At 40.2% G+C, this 21,152-nt stretch overlaps 1 protein-coding gene across 6 annotated transcripts in view; it reads left to right on the top strand.

The window, feature by feature from the left end:
• Nucleotides 1-21,152, top strand: part of nav3 (neuron navigator 3) — a 208,860-nt gene that overhangs the window by 181,050 nt on the left and 6,658 nt on the right. For all 6 annotated transcript variants that reach the window (XM_088348491.1, XM_088348490.1, XM_088348493.1 and 3 more), the window contains 11 exons: nucleotides 1,245-1,398; nucleotides 6,762-6,948; nucleotides 9,222-9,319; nucleotides 10,168-10,263; nucleotides 16,175-16,346; nucleotides 16,415-16,650; nucleotides 17,160-17,314; nucleotides 19,982-20,053; nucleotides 20,116-20,312; nucleotides 20,910-21,028; nucleotides 21,092-21,152. The exon at nucleotides 21,092-21,152 is cut by the window's right edge and continues 149 nt beyond it. In XM_088348491.1, coding sequence (XP_088204617.1) covers nucleotides 1,245-1,398; nucleotides 6,762-6,948; nucleotides 9,222-9,319; nucleotides 10,168-10,263; nucleotides 16,175-16,346; nucleotides 16,415-16,650; nucleotides 17,160-17,314; nucleotides 19,982-20,053; nucleotides 20,116-20,312; nucleotides 20,910-21,028; nucleotides 21,092-21,152 — 1,547 coding nt within the window. The remainder of the gene's footprint in view (nucleotides 1-1,244; nucleotides 1,399-6,761; nucleotides 6,949-9,221; nucleotides 9,320-10,167; nucleotides 10,264-16,174; nucleotides 16,347-16,414; nucleotides 16,651-17,159; nucleotides 17,315-19,981; nucleotides 20,054-20,115; nucleotides 20,313-20,909; nucleotides 21,029-21,091) is intronic.

The following is a 21,152-nucleotide window of genomic DNA, read 5'->3' as shown; positions in this document are numbered from 1 at the left end:
CCCTCAAGATGCCAAAATTCCAATATATATATATTGCACATTTGATCTCTGCACTATTGTTACTTACAGTGTTATTACTTACAGTGTTATTGTTTACAATATAATGGTACTGTGTACCTGACTTGTTAACCTGACTGCCCATCTTGCACATCTGGTTAGCGTCACTTCTTGCACTATCGGCACTATGGTAAATAACACAATACAGCTTTATTATATCTGTACACTGAAGGACACTGAGGGAAACTGTGGGAGTCAGATCCATCGACATTTCGTTCTGTATACACGTGTACTAGAATGACAATAAAGTAGATCTGAATCTGAATCTGAATCTGAATCTGAATATATATATATATATATATATATCTGATGACGTAGCTATCAAGTAAAAACATCCTTTTCTGCTGATTAATTTGTTAATTTTATACATATTACACACTTTTTTAATTGATCGCATTAATTGATAGCTGGTTACTAATGCTAGCAGCCTTCTTTGTGACGCCAGCTGCTTTAGCATCAGCAGCATACATTTCTTCCACTTTTGGAGCATAACCTTAACATTTTTTAGAAATTCACTTTAAATGGTGTGCATGATTGTTACTTTTCCAACTCTGCTGCTATTTAGTGGTCCATATAAGCAACTACAAAAACGATTAATGCGAGCATTATCTGTGGCAATGTTATGTGAGGCTTCCATGTCTTCTTTCTTTTTTTTGTCCCCTTCTTCACTTGTCTCTATCCTTATTTTCTTTGTAACTGTTACCCAAACTCTCACTATTCCTCCACCTTATGCATTTCCCTTTTTTCCACATCCTATGCTTCTTTTTTTATATTTTAATGCCTCCTCCTCCATATGTAGCAAGTGCCTATGCGATAGCGAGTCGGCCTGTGCTTGGATGCCTAAGAAAAAGCTAAACAGCCAAGTGGTCTACAAGCACCGATCTCGGTAACCAATGGGGACATTTTGAAGTGTTTGGAGTGTCTGAAGTGTCAGTCACTAATGCAGTGTCATAGAATGTCCCTTTAAGCATGCAAGTGTCTTCAGAGCACCTCGGCTGTATTTGTGGATGTCATTGCAAGAAAAATAACAAGATTTGAGTTGATTTCGCTCTTTATACATCATGCACGTTCTTGCCACACCCTTTATACCACAATTATAAGCCTTCACCCAAAATTCCACACCCTTATCTCCATTCTGTATTTGTACTCAATCCCCAACACCTGTTATTCCGTCCCCTCCTCCCTAGACTGTGCGAGTGCACGGAAGCTGAGGCCGAGATAATCCTGCAGCTGAAGAACGAGCTAAGGGAGAAGGAGCTGAAGCTGACTGATATCCGTCTAGAAGCGCTTAGTTCTGCTCACCACCTGGACCAGATCCGGGAAGCCATGAATCGCATGCAGGTGAAGAGTTGTGGAACATACTAAATTTCTGTGCTTCATATTTATTAGCATTTAATAAATAACTGAAATTTTTATTGACAACACGGTTCACGGTTAAGGGATCCAACCCTTAACCGCATGGGCCATGGTGGCACCACTTCAACTTAGAGGCACAGTGTGTATTATTTGACCACTAGGTGTCACTGTATTTTGTTGATGGAAATGATAACGAGTGCTAAAAAGCACAAGGAGGAATACGACCTCTGAGACTCTGAGGATCATGTAAAATAATTGCAGTTGAGTATTGAGTATTTGAAAAAATGCTTGTTTATATGATAGTTCATGAATTTTGGTTACTATTTCAATCAATATTGGGTTGTTGTTTTTTAAACATGAGGCAGTAAATGAAACACACTCTCCCTTTAACAAGATGCTTTTCCGGGAGAAAAATACCAATGAGCAAAAGTTTTTTTCTTTCTTTCATGGTATATGTCAAGTTGCACTTCATTTTAAATAACCCCCTTGTTGAAATAATTCAGTTTTGAGAGAAAATGTATTTTCTCAGTGAAAATACCCACTTTTTTAATGTTGTTTTTTTATATTTAGTTTTTATTATTTTTGTCCCTGTGGTGAGGGGCCCTCTCCTTGTGAGAGGTAAGAGAATTCTCCCACAATGGTCCGCTGTGTGTCGTAAGAGGCTAAAGTGGAGGGAGCGAGGGGACTGGGGATCCTCTCCTCTCTATCTCTACTCCCTAAGAGATGCAAAGGCAAAGAAAGGGGGGCGGGAGACTGAAAGGTCTCGCAAACCCTAGTTATAGGGTCATTAAATGTGAGAGGATGTGGAAGTAAAGCGACTGAGTGGAAGAAAGATGAGATCGGAAGGATGATGACTAAAAGGAAGGTTGATGTGTTAGCCTTGAGTGAAACAAAGATGAAAGGAAAAGGTGAATTACAGCTTGGAGGTATGTATGGTAGAAGGTCTGGAGTTACGGGTGGACATGCTACAGAAGGAGTGGCTGTGCTTGTGAGTGAGAAAGCAGAGGAAAAACTGGTGGAGTGGAAAGAGATATCTTCCAGATTGATGTGGGTGAGGTTGAAGTGGGGTGTAGAAGTATGGATGTTTATAAGTGCATATGGACCTGGTTCAGAAAGAAGCGCTGAGGAGAGAGAAAGAAGCGTTGAGGAGAGAGAGGAGTTCTGGAAGGACTTGTCCGAATGTGTGGCAAGTGCGAAAGAAGGGTGGAAAGTGGTAATACTAGGTGACCTGAATGCTAGAGTGGGTGATGAAACGGTTGAAAATGTGATTGATATGGAGTACCAGTAAGAAATGAGAGTGGGAAGAAATTGACTGAGTTATGTGTGGAAAATGAGTTGGTGATTGGAAATACATTGTTTAAAAAGAGGGACGTGAATAAGTATATCTTTGTCAGAGTGGATAGTGGCAAAATGGTGGTCAGAGCACTGATCGATTATGTAGTGGTTAAGAAAGGGATGTTAAGTAGATTGTTGGATGTGCATGTTTACAGAGGTGAAATGAGTGGTATGTCTGATCATTTTTATGTGGAAGGAAAACTGAGAATAGATGGATCGTGGAGGGCTAGTTATAAGAAGAGTGTGAGGGAAGAGGTGAAACTGTCAGAGTTGAATAAGGCAAAAAAGGAAAGAGAGTTTAGAGAGGATAAGGGAAGAGTATGAACGGGTTAGTAGAAGAGAAATGTAGAGTGTGGAAATTGAATAGAAGTGGTTTAAAGAGGCAGTGTTGAGGAGTGCAAAAGAAGTGTGGAATGAGAAAAGTTGGTCAAGGTATTAGGAAAGGAAGTGAATGGTGGAATGATGAGGTGTCAGAGGCTGTGACAGAAAATAGACGTGCCTTTGAGAAGTGGCTGCAAGATAAGAGTGGCGATGCGTATGAAAGATATAAAGTAAAGTAAAGGTTGGTAAAAGCGGAAGTGGAAGCAGCGAAAAGGAAAGCAAATGATGAATGGTGTCGAAAGATAGGAGTGAGATTTGAGGAAAGGAGAAAAGTGTTCTGGAAAGAAGTGAAATGAGTAAGAAACAGTGAGTCTGGAAAGGAAGAGAAAGTGAAAGATAAGGATGGTAGATTGCTGGTTAGCGGTAGTGCAGTCAGGACGAGATGGGCAGAGTATTTTGAGGAGTTGCTAAATGTGGAGGATGGGAGAGAAGTGAGAGTCGAGGCGATCAATTGTATGGAAAGAATGCCCGTGTTGGGTGATTTAAATGTGAAGCCTGTGGAAACATGGGAGGTGCAAGAGGCAGTGAAAAAAAATGAAAGGGGGAAGGCACCTGGGTTGAATGGTTGTACTGCTGAATGCCTGAAAAAAGGTGGCACAGCTATGATTGACTGGTTAGTACGCTTGTTGAATGTATGCTTTTTAAGTGGTGTGGTTCCTGTTGATTGGTGTAGTGCATGTGTGGTGCCATTGTATAAGAGTAAAGGTGATAAGTATGATTGTAGCAATTCGAGAGGTATCAGTTTGTTGTCTGTATGGAAGAGTCTTGATTAAGAGAGTGAGAGAAAGAACGAATGAGGTGGTGATGGGGGAGCAGGATGGTTTCAGGAAAAGAAGAAGATGTGTGGATCAGGTGTTTGCAGTACGACAAGTGTGTGAGAAATATTTTGCAAAAGGTAAGGATGTTTATTTGGCTTTCATGGACTTGGAAAAGGCGTATGACAGAGTTGATGGAGAGGCGTTGTGGCAAGTGATGGTGATGTATGGAGTGTGTGGAAAGTTGTTGGAAGCATTGAAGTTTGAAGAGTTTTTATATGAACACCAGAGCATGTATAAGAGTAGGGAGTGAGACAAGTGAGTGGTTCCCTGTGTTGACTGGTGTGAGACAGGGGTATGTGATGTCACCATGGCTGTTTAATGTGTACATGGATGGTGTGGTGAGAGAGGTGAATGCAAGAGTATTTGGCAGAGGTGTAGACATGATGGACAACAGTGTGGCAGGTAAGTCAGTTGTTGTCTGCAGATGACACAGCGCTTGTGGCTGATTCTGAGGAAACATTGCTAAGGTTGGTAACGGAGTTTGGAAGAGTATGTGATTGGCGTAAGTTATGTGTCAATTTTGGGAAGAGTAAGGTGATAAAGTGTTCACGTGATGGAGTGGGCATAACGTTAGAAATCAGGTTGCATGGACAGGTGCTGGAAGAAGTTGAAAGCTTTAAGTACTTGGGTTGTGATGTGGCTGCAGTTGGTGGAATGGAGTGTGAGGTATTGCACAGAGTGAATCAAGGAAGCAAGGTTGTGGGTTCTCTGAGGAGAGTGATGAACAACAAGAGTAGGAGTATGGATGTTAAGAGGGGACTGTATGAGAGTGTGATTGCTTCGACTGTGTTGTATGGTGCAGAGACTTGGAGCCTGAACGCAGATTTAAGAAGGAAGTTGAATGATTTTGAGATGAAGTGTTTGAAGACTATGTTATGAGTGACAAGATTGGATAGACTGAGAAATGAAATTGTGAGAGACAGAACTGGAGTAGTCGTGGAACTGAGCAAGCGTGTTGATAAGAGAGTACTTGGTTGGTTTGGACACATGGAGAGGATGGATGAGGAGCGAATGTTGAAGAGGATCTACAGAGCAGAAGTCAATGGAAGGAGACCAGAAGGAAGGCCGCGATTGACGTGGATGGATGGTGTTATGGGTGCACTGCAGGAAAGAGGTCTAAATATAATGCAAGCTAGAGCTCTTGTTGGTGATAGAAAGGAGTGGAGAGGTGTTGTGAAAGGATAGTGGGATTGTGGACGCATTCTTAAGGATGGGCTGGGCACCCGTATGATGCGGCAGGGGTAAACCAGTGAAAGCTGTCAGGCCCTGCTGTTGAACAAGAGTGTGTTGTGTCATGAGTGACATGGCCGCTTTCTGGTGTCCCATTTCATCTGGAGGGACGAAAGCATGACCAACATGGGTGCCGAGGTGCCTAACTTGTTTGGGTGTTAGGGGAATTGGGTTGGCCATGGTCCAAAAAAATTTGTGTGTTTTTTTTTGCTATTTATTTCCCTTTTATTTTCTTTGTTATTGTATGTGTGTGTCTTGCTCTCGGTCACCCCTCTTGAGGGATATGACCATGGTAGGTAGGTAGGCAGGCAGGCAGGCAGGCAGGCAGGCAGGCAGGCAGGCAGGCAGGCAGGCAGGCAGGCAGGCAGACAGACAGACAGACAGACAGATTTTATTATTGTAGAGTCTCCAAGTATAATATTTGTTATGATAATATTTAAAGGTTTGGTATTTTTATAAATAAAGCTCACAAATCCTCTATAAAGAAAATCACAATATTGTAAAAAAAATAAAAATTAAAAAATAGGTCTATTTTATGGTCTGTTGACAAAAACAATCCGTGTCTTGTCTTGTATTTGGACAAAGAAAACAGCTGGAGGGAGCAATTCAGTTAAGGACTTTAATTACAGTATACTCTGGGCCTGTGAAAAGGATACGGTAATGATTACCGGGTAATCACAGAGACAAGCATAGAAAAATGGCTTGCCTATGTCTTTATAGGAAAGGGGCGTCGATTTTACAAAAAGGAAATTGAAACAACTCGCGTGGGGTTTTCCAGACAAAGTTAGCAAGTCACATATTTACAAACAGACTTTTGTTAAGACTGGACCCAGGTAGATTTTCAAGGTTATAATATAGTATAATATAAGGGCAGACTAATCATAAGACCACTTGGAAACGTTGCTTTAGATTGTACTGATTGAATGGACACATTGAAACATCATATGAATACAGCAAGTAAATAGTTCATTCATATATGTGGATAAGAATGAGATGCATTTTTGATAGGTAAATGAACAGTCTGATTATCAAAGTACCTGTAATGGTGTGATGATTAAATAATAAAAGTAATATGCCTGGAAAACTCAATTATGATTACATATTCAGTGGCATACTTTAAAAATCTAACAGGTCTTAAAAATCTATTCTGCTGTAAACATATAGCACTGATAGTACTACAGTACGACAAGTACTCACGTCAGGTATCAATGCCAAGACCAGACTTTTTAAGGTATCGCTACATGTGACAGTGACCAATGCCAGAAGCGGCTATTCACCAATCAGGAATAAAAATAAATGAATGCGGTACAATTGAAAAATAATGTTAGGATTTAAAGGTTATGATTAAAAATAAAAGCCATTTTTCTTCTCTAATTGTCTGGTATTTGTACTCGGAGTATCAGAGTGGGTCTGGACCCATACGGTGTAATGAGCATCCCTTCTTTTGTATGACTGATAACTACATTAGTGGCCGAAAATTCATCCCTAAAATTAAACTGCACTTATAAATCAGCCACCATAGGGTGGTAAGCTTCCACAATTTAAAAAAAATGTCATCCCTCCCCCCTGCTCTTCTATGAACAGAATGAGATTGAGACATTAAAAGCAGAAAATGACCGCCTCAAGTCCAGCAGTGGCACCATACCTACGGCTGCCCCTGCCAAGACGGCCCGGCCCCCTTCTGAGACCTCCAGCACGTCCTCAACCTCTTCGAGACACTCCTTGGGCCTGTCGCTCAACAACCTCAACATTGCCGACACTATCATGTCAGGTCAGTTGAAAGTCTGACGTGTCAAGTGTGTGTGTGTGTATGTATATATATATATGTATATGTATATGTATATATATATATATATATATATGTATATGTATATATATATGTATATATATATATATATATATATATGTATATGTATATGTATATGTATATATATATATATACGTATATGTATATATATATATATATATATATATATATATATATATACATACTGGACTGTCTCAGAAAATTAGAATATTGTGATAAAGTTCTTTATTTTCTGTAATGCAATTAAAAAAACAAAAATGTCATACATTCTGGATTCCTTACACATCAACTGAACTATTTCAAGCCTTTTATTATTTGAATATTGCTGATTTTGGCTTACAGCTGAAAAAAACTCAAAAATCCTATCTCAAAATATTAGAATACTTCCTCAGACCAAGTAAAAAAAATAATTTTATAACAGCAAAACTAAATCAAACATTTGAAAATGTCCATTGATGCACTCAGTACTTGGTTGGGACTCCTTTTGCGCGGATTACTGCATCAATCCGGCGTGGCATGGAGGCAATCAGCCTGTGGCATTGCTGAGGTGTTATTGATGCCCAGGATGCTTCGATAGCGGCCTTCAGCTCATTTGCATTTGTAGGTCTGGTGTCTTTCATCTTCTTCTTAACTATACCCCACAAATTCTCGATGGGGTTCAGGTCAGGGGAATTAGCAGGCCAATCAAGGACAGTGATGCCATGGTCAGTGCACCAGTTACTGGTGGTTTTGGCACTGTGGGCAGGTGCCAGATCATGCTGGAAAATGAAATCCTCATCTCCATAGAGCTTTTCAGCAGATGGAAGCATGTAGTGCTCTAAAATCTCTTGGTACACAGTTGCATTTACTCTGGACTTGATGAAACACAGTGGACCAACACCAGCAGCTGACATGGCTCCCCAAACCATTGCTGACTGTGGGAACTTCACACTGGATTTCAAGCTCCTCTCCAGCCTTTCTCCAGACTCTGGCGCCTTGACTTCCAAATGAAATGCAAAACTTGCTTTCGTCTGAAAAGAGGACTTTGGACCACTCTGCAACTGTCCAGTGCTTCTTCTCCATAGCCCAAGTCAGACGCTTCTTCCGTTGTCTTGAGTTCAGAAGTGGCTTGACCATGGGAATACGGCTATTGTAGCCCATTTCCCGGACACGTCTGTGAACTGTGGCTTTTGATACCTGGACTCCAGCTTCAGCCCACTGTCTTTGAAGCTCCCCCAAATTCTGGAAGCGGCTCTTCTTCACAATTTTGTTAAGGCTGCGGTCATCTCTCTTGGTTGTGCAGCGTTTCCGGCCACATTTTTCCCTTCCAAAAAGACTTTTTGTGGATATGCTTTGAAACTGCACTCTGTGAACAGCCTGCTCTTTGAGAAATTTCTTTTTGTGTCTTACCCTCCTTATGGAGGGTATCAATGATGGTCCTCTGGACAGCAGTCAGATCAGATTGTGATTTAGTTTACTGAACCAAGCTGAGTGTTTTTAAGGCTCAGGAAACCCTCGCAAGGTGTTTCGAGTTAATTAGATGATTCAGGTGATTAGTTGAATAGCCTACTTGTATACTTTTTCATGATATTCTAATATTTTGAGATAGGATTTTTGAGTTTTCTTAAGCTGTAAGCCAAATTCAGCAATATTAAAATAATAAAAGGCTTGAAATAGTTCAGTTGATGTGTAATGAATCCAGAATGTATGACATTTTTGTTTTATTAATTGCATTACAGAAAATAAAGAACTTTATCACAATATTCTAATTTTCTGAGACAGTCCAGTATATATATATATATACATATATATATATATATATATATGTATGTGTATATATATATATATATATATATATATGTATGTGTATATATATATATATATATATATATATATATATATATATATATATGTATGTGTGTATATATATATATATATATATATATGTATGTGTATATATATATATATATATATATGTATGTGTATATATATATATATATATATATATATATATGTATGTATATATATATATATATATATATATGTATGTGTATATATATATATATATGTATGTATGTATGTATGTATGTATGTATGTATGTATGTATGTATGTATGTATGTATGTATGTATGTATGTATGTATGTATGTATGTATGTATGTATGTATGTATGTATGTATGTATGTATGTATGTATGTATGTATGTATGTATGAAAAAATATTATTATATATATTTAGTCATGTAAATGGTTTATTAGATATTCTGCTTGACGACGGCTTCGAAGGGAACCTGCGCAAAGAAGGCCGCAGCGTTCAGATTGTCGTCAGCATCAGCAGTGGGACAAGCACAACCAAGGTCAGCCGTCTGTTTTATTTCGCTTTTTTGTATTTTGAATGCTATATATTTTGAGAGCCATACCATGCTGTGTATTTTAAGACTAAATTCAGCAAAATCGCCAAACCCGCTCTCCAGACAAAATAAAAAATTTGAGCCCATTTTGTTTCACTGTGTGATATTAGATAATTTATCAGAATTAATGAGATAAGAATAAAGATAACAAATATACCACTTTAAACTTGTCTCCCTCCCACAGTTACTAAAGACTGCTCAGGCTCATTTGGATCGTCATTTATTTTAAAAACAAGGTGCAAGCAGAGTTCTTTTGTAAAAATGTCACAAAATACTGCAAACAAGGATACTGACGTATTTACCTTTGCTGCAGAAGGCGATGGGCAGAGAGAAGTGCAGCGCTTTATGCATATCTCTGCCACCCCTACCGCTCACTCAATCAAATTGCTCGGTGTGCTTGGCTGGCGTTTTTGAGTGTTTACAGTTTGTTCTATGGGTTTTCATCATGAAGTGTCTCAACAGTGAACCCAGATTGTCCAATGAACTTCCATAAAAACGATTCATTAGCAACGTACAGCCAAAACGGGGCCTGTTGGTATGACATCTTGACTGTAACCGTAGTTAGGACTGTGCTCTATATATATATACTAGACCAAACCAATCATATTACTAGCATTACATTGGTTATGCACGCTCCAAACTCGACTCTCCTCTTATCTCAATTGGAGAGCTATAGAAGATATTTGCATGATCAGAATTTTATTTCCGAGCCATATGTACTCATGAAAAGTGCCATATCTGGCTCACCGGCTATACGTTTTCATTCCCTGCCTTTATGCTTGTTCTTTCCACAGGGGACAGAAATGCAAGAATTCCTCATTGGTTCCATTGGTGTGAGTGGAAAGACCAAGTGGGACGTCTTGGATGGGGTCATAAGACGCCTCTTTAAAGTGAGTGTAGCCTAAATATTGCAGAACCTTACATCCTGTAAAAATATAGGTATACAGAATATTCAGTCATATGCAAAAGTTTGGGCACCACTGATCATTTTCAAGATTTTCCTTTATAAATCATTGGTTGTTTGGATCAGCAATTTCAGTTAAATATATCACATAGCAGACAAACACAGTCATATCTAAGAAGTGAAATGAAGTTTATAGGATTTACAGAAAATGTGCAATAATTGCTTAAACAAAGGTAGACATGTGCACAAATTTGGGCACCCTTGTTGTTTTATTGATTTCAATACCTTTAGCACTAATTATTGGAAGACAAAATTTGTTTGGTAAGCTCATCGACCCTTGACTTACATACACAGTGAAGCCAATCATTAGAAAGGGTATTTAAAGCGGCCAGTTGCAAGTTGTTCTTCTCTTTGCATCTTCTCTAAAGAGTTGCAACATGAGAGCCTCAGAACAACTGTCAAATAACCCGAAAACAAATATTGTTCAACATCATGGTTTAGGGGAAGGATACAAAAAGCTATCTCAGAGATTTCAGCTGTCAGTTTCCACTGTGAGGAACATAGTGAGGAAATGGAAGCACACAGGCACAGTTCTAGTTAAGGCCCAGAGTGGCAGCCTAAGAAAAATCTCAGGTAAGCAGAGGCGAAGGATGGTGAGAAGAGTCAAACTCAACCCACAGACCAGCTCCAAAGACCTACAACATGATCTTGCTGCAGATGGTGTCACTGCGCATTGTTCAACTATTCAGCGCACTTTGCACAAGGAGATCCTGTATAGGAGAGTTGTGCGGCAGAAGCCTTTTCTGTGGACATGCCACAAACAGAGTCGCTTGAGGTATGCTAAAGCACATTTGGACAAGCCAGCTTCATTTTGGAATAAGGTGCTGTGGACTGATGAAACTAAAATTGAGTTATTTGGACATAACAAGGGGCGGTATGGATGGCAGAAGACGAACACAGCATTTCAAGACAAACACTTACTACCCACAGTAAAATCTGGTGGTGGTTCCATCATGCTGTGTGGCTGTTTGGCGAGTGCAGGTACTGGCAATCATGTGAAAGTTGAAGGTCGCATGGATTCCGGTCAGTATCAGCAGATTATTGCGAACAATGTTCTAGAATCTGTGACAAAGCTGAAGTAGTGCCGGGGCTGGATACTTCAACAAGACAACGACCCAAACACTGCTCAGATTCTACTAAGGCATTCATGCAGAGGAACAAGGACAATGTTCTGGAATGGCTATCTCAGTCCCCAGACCTAAATACTGTACTATTGAAAATCTCTAGTGTGATTTACAGCGGGCTGTCCATGCTCGGAAACCATCAAACCTGATTGATCGACCACTCTCGAATTGTCACTTCAGCCATGATGACGTCTAATCACCGCTTTTTCACAGATATCAAGACAATTATACGGACTGGAATTAACCGTCCCTCCCATCTAAACATACTGACGTCGCTGCAATCCTATCTGAAACTTGGCAGCCGTCCAAAAAATCCCTGAGCGAAGGACTGCATTGCCGGAAAAAAAATCTCAACTCAATCTATACTCAATGTACCTCGGCCGTCCAAACTGGGCCCGACTACGGACGAAACCATGTGCACGATTTAACAATAATTTGGCTCTCACGTCCAAAACTCCCGCACCTCAGCTATCCCGACAAGCAAAACGAAATAAGGAAAAAAATTGTCCTTACCTCAATTGCTTGTCTGATTGTCGGGGTAGCTTTCACAAAGAGAAAAACGATCCGGCCGTCCACGTTAAGGCGCCAATTTGATGTGGAGCCACCGCTGGGATTGTCTCATACGTATTCAAAAAAGATGCGGGAATCAGTGACGTCAGAGGGAGACTTTATTGAAGCAAAAATCTCAGTCTCTCCAGATATGAATGGCTCTTTATAGCTTTAACACAGCATGAGTAAACAGTAGAGCCTGTCCCCTTTCACGTGGCGTGTACACGTGAAAGGGGTTTTGTAATCATCACTCCTTGTCTCACTTTTCTCAGAAAAAGTCTTGGGTCACCCTGCTCCCTGCCAAAATCTCTTGGCAGGACAAACGCCAGTCCTTCGTCCAAGGCGATCATTAATAATATTTCTTTGCCATGAATTTCCCATAATGTAAGCAATCTCTAAACCACAACAAAGTGGAGATGTTTTGTAAAGAAGAATGGTCAAAAATACCTTTAACCAGAATCCAGACCCTCATTGGAAGCGTTTGAAGGCTGTTATTTCTGCAAAAGGAAGATCTACTAAATATTGACGTAATAATTATGTTGGGGTGCCCAAATTTATGCAACGGCCTACTTTTGTTCAGGCAATTATTGCACATTTTCTGTAAATCCTATAAACTTCATTTCACTTCTCAGATATCACTGTGTTTGTCTGCTATTTGATAGATTTAACTGAAATTGCTGATCCGAACAACCAATGATTTATAAAGGAAAATCTTGGAAATGATCAGGGGTGCCCAAACTTTTGCATACGACTGTATATATGACTATAAAAGAATAAGTTATCCAACAACGACATCAAATGTGTGGGTGCTATATGAGGTCTGGCAGCCACACACTGTGTATGATAAAATAAAGAGTTAATGGAATAGCAGAAATAAAATAATTCAGCCCTGCTATATACATGATTAATTCATTGCCATATCGAGCTTGTATCTAGAATTTCTTATTCTTATTCTCCATAAGAAATAACCAAAAACCAATGAATCCATTCCCAACCTATAAAAATTATTTGAGTTAACCCTAAATATCTATAAAACAGATCTTTCTGGTCACTAAAAATACATTCAAATAGTAATTGAACATAAAAAAAAATACAGTAATAAGATAACATAGACAATTCCCGCGGCAATTGTAAGAGTTGTGATTGATCTAGCAGATGTTGATAGAGAACCGGTAGCGTTGAGTTGTTAGCATTATGAGTTAACATAAAGTTAATAACTCAGAAAGATGAGTCCATTAGCATAATTTGTAAATATGAAGTCAATAAAATATTGCCATTACCAAAATGTTTTAGCATGAGGAAGTTAGCATTTAGCCGTTAGCATCACTTTTTAACATGTAACCATTAGCATAACTCATTAATATAAGTCCATTAGCATAATTTGTAAATATGAAGTCGTTAAAATATTGCCAATACCAAAAAATTTTAGCATGAAAATGTTAGCATTTAGCCGTTAGCATCACTATTTGGCATGTATCCATTACCATAACTCATTAACATGAATTCATTAGCATAATTTGTAAATATTAAGTTGTTAGCATGTAGGCATTAGCATAATTTTTTAGCATGAAACATTTAGCCGTTAGCATCACTTTTTAGCATATATCCATTAGCAAAACTCATCAACATGAGGCCATTAGCAAAATTTGTAAATATGAAGTCGTTAAAATATTGCCATTACCAAAAGATTTTAGCACGAAAAAGTTAGCATTTAGCCGTTAGCATCACTTTTTAGCTTGTATCTGTTAGCATAACTCATCAACAGGAGGCCATTAGCATAATTTGTAAATATCAACCCGTTAAAATATTGCCATTACCACAATTTTTTAGCATTAAGAAGTTAGCATTTAGCCGTTAGCATCACTTTTTAGCATGTAACCATTAGCATAACTCATCAACATGTACTATTAGCATAATTTGTAAATATGAAGTCGTTAAAATATTGCCATTACCAAAATTTTTTAGCATAAAGAAGTTAGCATTTAGCTGTTAGCATCCCTTTTTAGTATGTATCCATTAGTATAACTCATTAACATGAATTCATTAGCATAATTTGTAAATATGATGTTGTTAAAATATAGCCATTACCAAAAAAAATTTGCATGAAGAAGTTAGCATTGCCGACAGTGTTTACAGCTAGCTTGCGCTAATACTTGTGCTGGCTGTGCCAGCCCAACCCATTGCCGACAGTGTTTACAGCTAGCTTGCGCCAGCCCAACTCGTCACCAACAGTTTTTACAGCTAGCATGAGTAAGCATAGCTTCAACCTCTCATCGCTAATACTTGGGCCCAATAAATAATCAACAGTATTTACAGCTAGCTTGCGCTAATACTTGGGCTGCTACGCCAGCCCAACACTTTGCTAGCGGCGCACATAGCTCTCGCTAGCATCCACTCTTTGGAATTCACCATTTACTCATGGTTAAAGGTAATGTGGGTCGGGCCCCCTCAAGCCACCCTGGACAGTCCCTGCTTACTATGACTACCCTCTGGAAAAGCCCCCATTACCATGACTACCCATAGAAATGAATGGGCCCATGTATTCCGGATGGGAGAATCTCAAAACCCATTATTCCGGATGGGGACTTTTTTTTGTTCTCCTAGGAGTTAGCATTTCGCCGTTAGCATGACTTTTTAGAATAGAATAGAATATGCCTTTATTGTCATTGTTACAACATGCGATATGCTGTGACAACGAAATTGGATGACTCCAGTTCCACATTTACAGTGAGGATAAGGAAACAAAGGGGGGGGGGGTCAAACAGAGTTGCCGGATACAACCGAATGTTTGATCTTACATTACACATTAGCATGTAACCATTAGCATAACTCATTAACAAGAGGCCATCAGCATAATTTGTAACTATGAAGTTGTTAGAATATAGCCATTACCAACATTTTTTTGCATGAAGAAGTTAGCATTGCCGACAGTGTTTGCCATGGCTACCCATAGAAATTAATGGGCCCATGTATTCCGGATGGGAGAATCTCAAAACCCATTATTCCGGATGGGGACTTTTTCTTGCAGGGCCCTGGAGACTCGTATCCCTATAAATAGATATAGCACAAGAGTCCCAGTCGGGCCGGAATTTTTGGTATATGAATCGATGGGGTACTCCAAAAGCTCTGGGAGGAGTTACCTGTTAAAATTAAAAAGATAGTTATTATAATAATAATAATAATAATAATATCTCGGGGGATTATATTAGTTGTGCTTGCTCCGCAACATTGCCCTGTGCTTACAGCACTTGGCAATGTAGTCGTGCCTTGCTGGAGCAATCACAACTAATAATAATATCTCGGGGGATTGTATTGCCCTGTGCTTACAGCACTTGGCAATGTAGTCGTGCCTTGCTGGAGCAATCACAACTAATAAGCTGATTTTTATCTGAAGGGGAGCTTTTTATGAGCACTTACCAATGGAAGAAGTTAGTTGCTAACTTTGAGTCCAAAATGCACTCGGGTTCTCTGTATAATGCACAAGCAGTGGCCTTATGTTGTAGTCTCCACTGGTATTAGCACACAATACTAAGGTCTGGCAATCTTTCATGGGTTTCTGGCCTGGCAGCTTTTCCTCGTCAGCAATGATGAATGTCCCGCAGAGCCTTTTTTTGAAGAAGAAGCAGACCCGTCTCTTCCCAGTTTAACACTTGCTGCAGGATACATTTTTCAGAAATTAGTCAACTAAGTGCTGTATAAACTTTTCCGTAGCTTTAGTGTCTCCACTTTCTATTCGAAGCACTCGGCCCTCTTCTGTGAAATAAAGTGTAACAGAAATTAACAGAAAACAGACAAACGTGAGATGTATTGCATAACATGAGGATAGCAGAACCCATATAAAACTCTCAAAACCAGGCGAAGGGACTAGTGGCAGTATGCAAAAAAAATAACATATTAAATGGTGTGCATTTGATGGCTGAAAAAAGATTACAAATTGGGGGTCAACAAAAAAGATTAAATACCAAAAACAGTGCGCTTGTATACTAATTCTGATGGGCAGCAATTTATAGCAGCAGGTGGTGATTGATGGGCCGAACCAGGAAGTGGGGTGGTAGATGGGCAAGGAACCGAAGTCCTGATACCTGAAAAACAGAAGCAAATACAGTGCCACTCAAAAAGAACATATGCCATAACAAATTGCAATTTGTTGCCGCGACTTTGCAGGAGTACGTGTTTCGCGTGGACCCAGCGAGCAGCCTGGGCTTGAGCTCCGACAGCATCGTCTGCTACCGAATGGGCGAGGTGGTCCGGGCCCACGCCTCTTCTCAAGTGCCTGAGCTTTTGCCTTGCGGTTACTTGGTGGGCGAAAGCCATGTCATTAAAGTCAACTTGAAAGGTGTGATCCGGACCAACCTGTTGGCCAGTGATGCGACACTGCCCCTCAACGTTCCCCTTTCTTTGCAGGCGTAAAGGACAGCAGCATTGACAGCCTGGTATTTGACACGCTCATTCCTAAGCCCATCATCCAGCGGTACCTCAACCTGCTGATGGAGCACCGCCGCATCATCCTTTCGGGGCCCAGCGGCACGGGCAAGTCCTTCCTGGCTACCAAGCTTGCCAACTTTATTGTTTCCCAGACGGGCCGGGAGGTAACTGAGCACAATGTTGCTCGCTTCGATGTGGACCAAAACTCCAGCAAGGTGTGTACTCTCCTGTGTGTCTCTTTTTAATATACTATATTTTCTGGACTGTAAGGCGCACCTTAAAAAAATCCAAATTGGCCAGAAATTTTAAAATGTGCCTCATCACCCTGTGCACCTATACGTTGCAGATTACGGTTGATAAAATTGGAAATCCATACATTGTTCATAGGTTTGCTTCATTTTGCTCAGTATAAGGTATTCTGCTGTACTTTAGCAATAATTGATTAAGACTCGAACCTGGATCGTGGCAGAAAGGGCCTCAAAACTTTGTACAATGGTACAGATTAAGTCATCGTTATCTCACTATTTTTATTCACGGTGCCAAAGACACAGATTTGCCGTGCGCCTTGTAATCTAGTGTGCCTTATAGTATGGTAAATACAGTAATTAAGGACATATTCTGAGATTTTAAGCCCTTGATTCAAAAAATACTTCAGCTGGATATATCTCTTTTTATTAGTATTTTGGCTTTTTCATTTATTTCTTTGTGGTTCCATATTGTGCAGGACTTGCGTCAGTACCTGTCCAACCTAGCAGAACGATGCAATTCAGAAGGCACGGACACAAAGCTCCCCACAGTTGTCATCCTGGACAACCTCCACCACATTAGCTCTCTCAGTGACATATTCAACGGCTTCCTCAATTGCAAGTACCACAGATGGTAGGTTTGCATTGTGTGTCATATTTGCCACACAAATTATTCAATTTCCTCATGAGTACTTGACATACAAGGAATCAAAATTTTTTTCCACACTCTCCAGGCATTGACAATAAAGTACAGATTCACTGAACGTCCTACTCCAAGATAATACCAAATATAAGTGCAAGTGACCTTTCGGCTAATACAAGTGACATAAAAGACATGACATACACCAAAGATTTCCAAGCTGCAGTAGTAGTAGAAATTATATGAATGAATGAAGGTAAAATGTATAAATGTAAACATGTAAACGGTAAAAGATAAAATAGGTAAAATAATAATACAATCAGCAGTGTGTGCAATGTATATGCAGTTATGAGTGTTTATTTCTTCTTACCGAGTGTGGAGAGAGTTTAGTAGTCTTACTGCCTGATGGATGAAGCTGTTAGTGAGCCTAGTAGTGTGCAAGCTGAGACTTTTGTATCTCTTTCCAAAGGGCAGGAGGCTGAATAGGCAGTGTGCAGGGTGGGTTGTATGTATCGTTGGCAATAGAGATGGCTCTGCAGGTGTTGTAGATATCTTACTAATATAATATTGTGCTTGTGAAATGTGAATTGGGCAAAAATGTTAAACAATGTACTAGAGCAGTTTTCTTCAAGCAGTCTGCCGGGGCACACTAATCTTCCATGAGACCTTGACAAGTGAGCTGCAGGAAATTTGGCTAATTTTATTTTTGACAAAAAAAGCATACAATTTTTCAGTAGCTTTGCTTTCTTCCAGTGATCAAGCACATAACCCTGACATTCATCCACATCAGGTAGTGGAAGCAGATAAAGATAATTGATATACCGCATACTAATTATCTGCTTATGCAGTAGTACAGTATGTCCATCCATCCATCCATCCATCCATCCATTATCTGCACCGCTTATCCTCAGTGGGGTCGCGGGGGTGCTCGAGCTCATCCCAGCCATCTCTGGGCAGTGGTCAGGGGACACCCTGAACTGGTTGCCAGCCAGTCGCAGGGCACACAGAGACAGACAACTCACTTGCTCATTCACACCTCGGGACAATTTGGACCGGCCAATGAACCTGACATGCATGTTTTTGGAATGTGGGAGGAAACCGGAGTGCCCAGAGGAAACCCACGCTAGCACGGGGAGAACATGCAAACTCCGCACAGGAAGATTGGTAGCTGGATTTGAACCCATGACCTCAGAACTGTGCCGCACACGCGCTAACCACCGCGCCGCCGTGCTGCAGTACAGTATATTTAATAACCTATTTGATGAAGCTATCACGTCCGTGGCACAGTTCAGAGGTTCTCCCCGTGCCTGTGTGGGTTTCCTTTAGGCACTCCGGTTTTCTTCCATATTCCAAAAACATGCACAGTTGGTTGATTAGTAACTCCAAATTGTCCCAAGGTATGAGTGAGCAGTATAATGATTGTCCGTCTCTATGTGCCCTGTGACTGGCTGGAAACCAGTTCAGGGTGTCCCCTGCCCACTGCCCAAAAATTGCTGATATGGGCTCCAGCGCCCCCACGACCCTGCTTTTGATAAGCGGTGCAGATAATAGATTGATGGATGGATTTCATCAAGCTGTTTTAAGATTGTGCTGCAAAAAGTATTACATATATCAAAATAGAAATCTTGTGCATAATTTCACCAATTTCAATTATTATTTGCCTTTTGCGCTAATTATTAACAAAAAGTAGCTCTCGATAGTGATTTGCTCCTCTGCTAGAATCCCTGAAGCGTGTGCCAAGAATTTTAGATGAGTGATTCATAAACCATGAGTTGAGGTGTGTGCTGATGACGGAAGAAGTGATGTTTGAAACCCCGCTAATTGAGTGTACCACATGACCAATTCAGGAAATGATATGCCATGTTTCAGTGTGGTTGAAAAAAAGTGGTAACACAAGTGACGCTTTGGATGCCCCTAACTACGCCTGCGTCCAAAAACTTTGGAAAAAAACGTCTGACACTAATGTGTTGAATATAATTAAATGAGCACTTTATTTTACCGACTTATTTCACATTTACACATGTTGCATAAGCACAAACATAGACAGAGTAACACAAATCAATTAATGTTAAAACACTTCAAATATAAATACATATATTTTGTGTTCAGAGAATAATTTGTACCCCATGCACCAAGCATGTTATACATTATTCTGTCCACGTGATGGCGTACGAGGAAATGATACATCTTGCAGCCACTACGTCTGTGTGAAGCATTTTCCTGAAGGGTTTCACTGCTTTATAGGGCTTCATTCTTCATCACTAGCTCTCGGCTTGAAAAAGGTCTGAGACCTTTAATTTAAGGCCTCCTAATGGTAAGAACAACTTCATTAAAGCTATTTTACATAACATAAGGCTCATCTAGATGGAGCTAACTTGAACAAGAAAATTTGTGCAATTTAATCTCTTTGAGTCTCCATAGTTTTTTAACTTTGTTGTGTCGTGTTTTCGGTTATACTACACAATAAAGCAATATTTTGTGATCAAATAGTACACAGTGTCTCTTTATGCTTAAAAAGAAAAACATCAACTGGTGCCGGGAATAAACAATTAAAAACATTTAACCATCTGATGTTTTTATGAAAAAAAAGGTGTGCCATGGCAAGGTTGAAAACACTGTACTAGATGCTATCCAAACATTCTTTAATTGGTTTGTTTCTAGCCCGTATGTGATTGGGACCATGAATCAGGGCGTGTCCTCCTCACCCAACCTCGAGCTGCATCACAACTTCAGGTAGATCATCACGTTCAATGAACGTTAGCGCATTTGAGTGACCTTCAAAGATCTATCCACAGGTGGGTGTTGTGCAGTAACCACATGGAGCCCGTCAAGGGCTTTTTGGGGCGCTTCTTGCGCCGGAAGCTGATCGAAACGGAACTCCATCGCAACGTGCGCAGCAATGACCTCATCAAGATCATCGATTGGATCCCTAAAACGTGGCAACACCTAAATGGCTTCTTGGAGACCCACAGCTCCTCCGATGTTACCATAGGTAGGACCCCAACAGCATACTATCAGTGATTTCTCAAATGTTCTCAGTCTAGTAAGTTTGACCCAGAGGTGGGGAGACTGGGGACCACAGGCGACATGACATGCTTTTTAATCCGGCTCGCTAATTGTTAAAAATATGATAATATTATGTAGTGTCATCGATATGACACTGTTTTTTTCTTCAGTGTGGGCTGATCTTAGTTGTGTTAATGCTTTTGTGTCGAACCCATGGCCTGGGGGCCAAATGTAGCCTCCCACATCATTGTTTGTGAACCACAAGAGCCTAAAATGTCTGAGCGTCTAAAAATTAAAGGTTCAAGAGTACTTTGACAAAAAATTAATACTTCCCACAATGCCTGTTGTCTGCAATACATGCAGATTGACGGCCAAGTACCACTATATGCCAGTATTCACATATCAATGCCAATGACTTGAATTAATCATACATTTTACACGACATAGTAGTTACATTTAATTTACATACCGTTCATTTACATGTAGTTACTTTTAAATTACATCCAGGCCTATAAGAACAGCCAATATGCTGATATGGCCCCCAGTGAAAATAACTTTGACACCTATAAATGCACCCCCCCAGGTCCTCGTCTCTTCTTGCCCTGCCCCATGGATGTGGAGGGCTCCCGAGTGTGGTTTACTGACCTGTGGAACTACTCGCTGGTGCCGTACCTGCTGGAGGCCGTTCGAGAAGGACTTCAGGTGAGCCAGGATGCCTGAGTCTTTTGCATATCCCCTCAAAAACCTTGAGCTTTTTTTATGCAGCTTTATGGCAAAAGGGCGGCTTGGGAGGACCCGTCCAAGTGGGTGAGCGACACGTACCCAT

Source organism: Urocampus carinirostris, chromosome 11 (assembly GCF_059441175.1).
Source record: "Urocampus carinirostris isolate Australia breed hairy pipefish chromosome 11, RoL_Ucar_1.0, whole genome shotgun sequence".
Classification (NCBI taxonomy): Eukaryota; Metazoa; Chordata; class Actinopteri; order Syngnathiformes; family Syngnathidae; genus Urocampus; species Urocampus carinirostris.
This window is presented reverse-complemented; position numbering and strand designations above follow the sequence as displayed.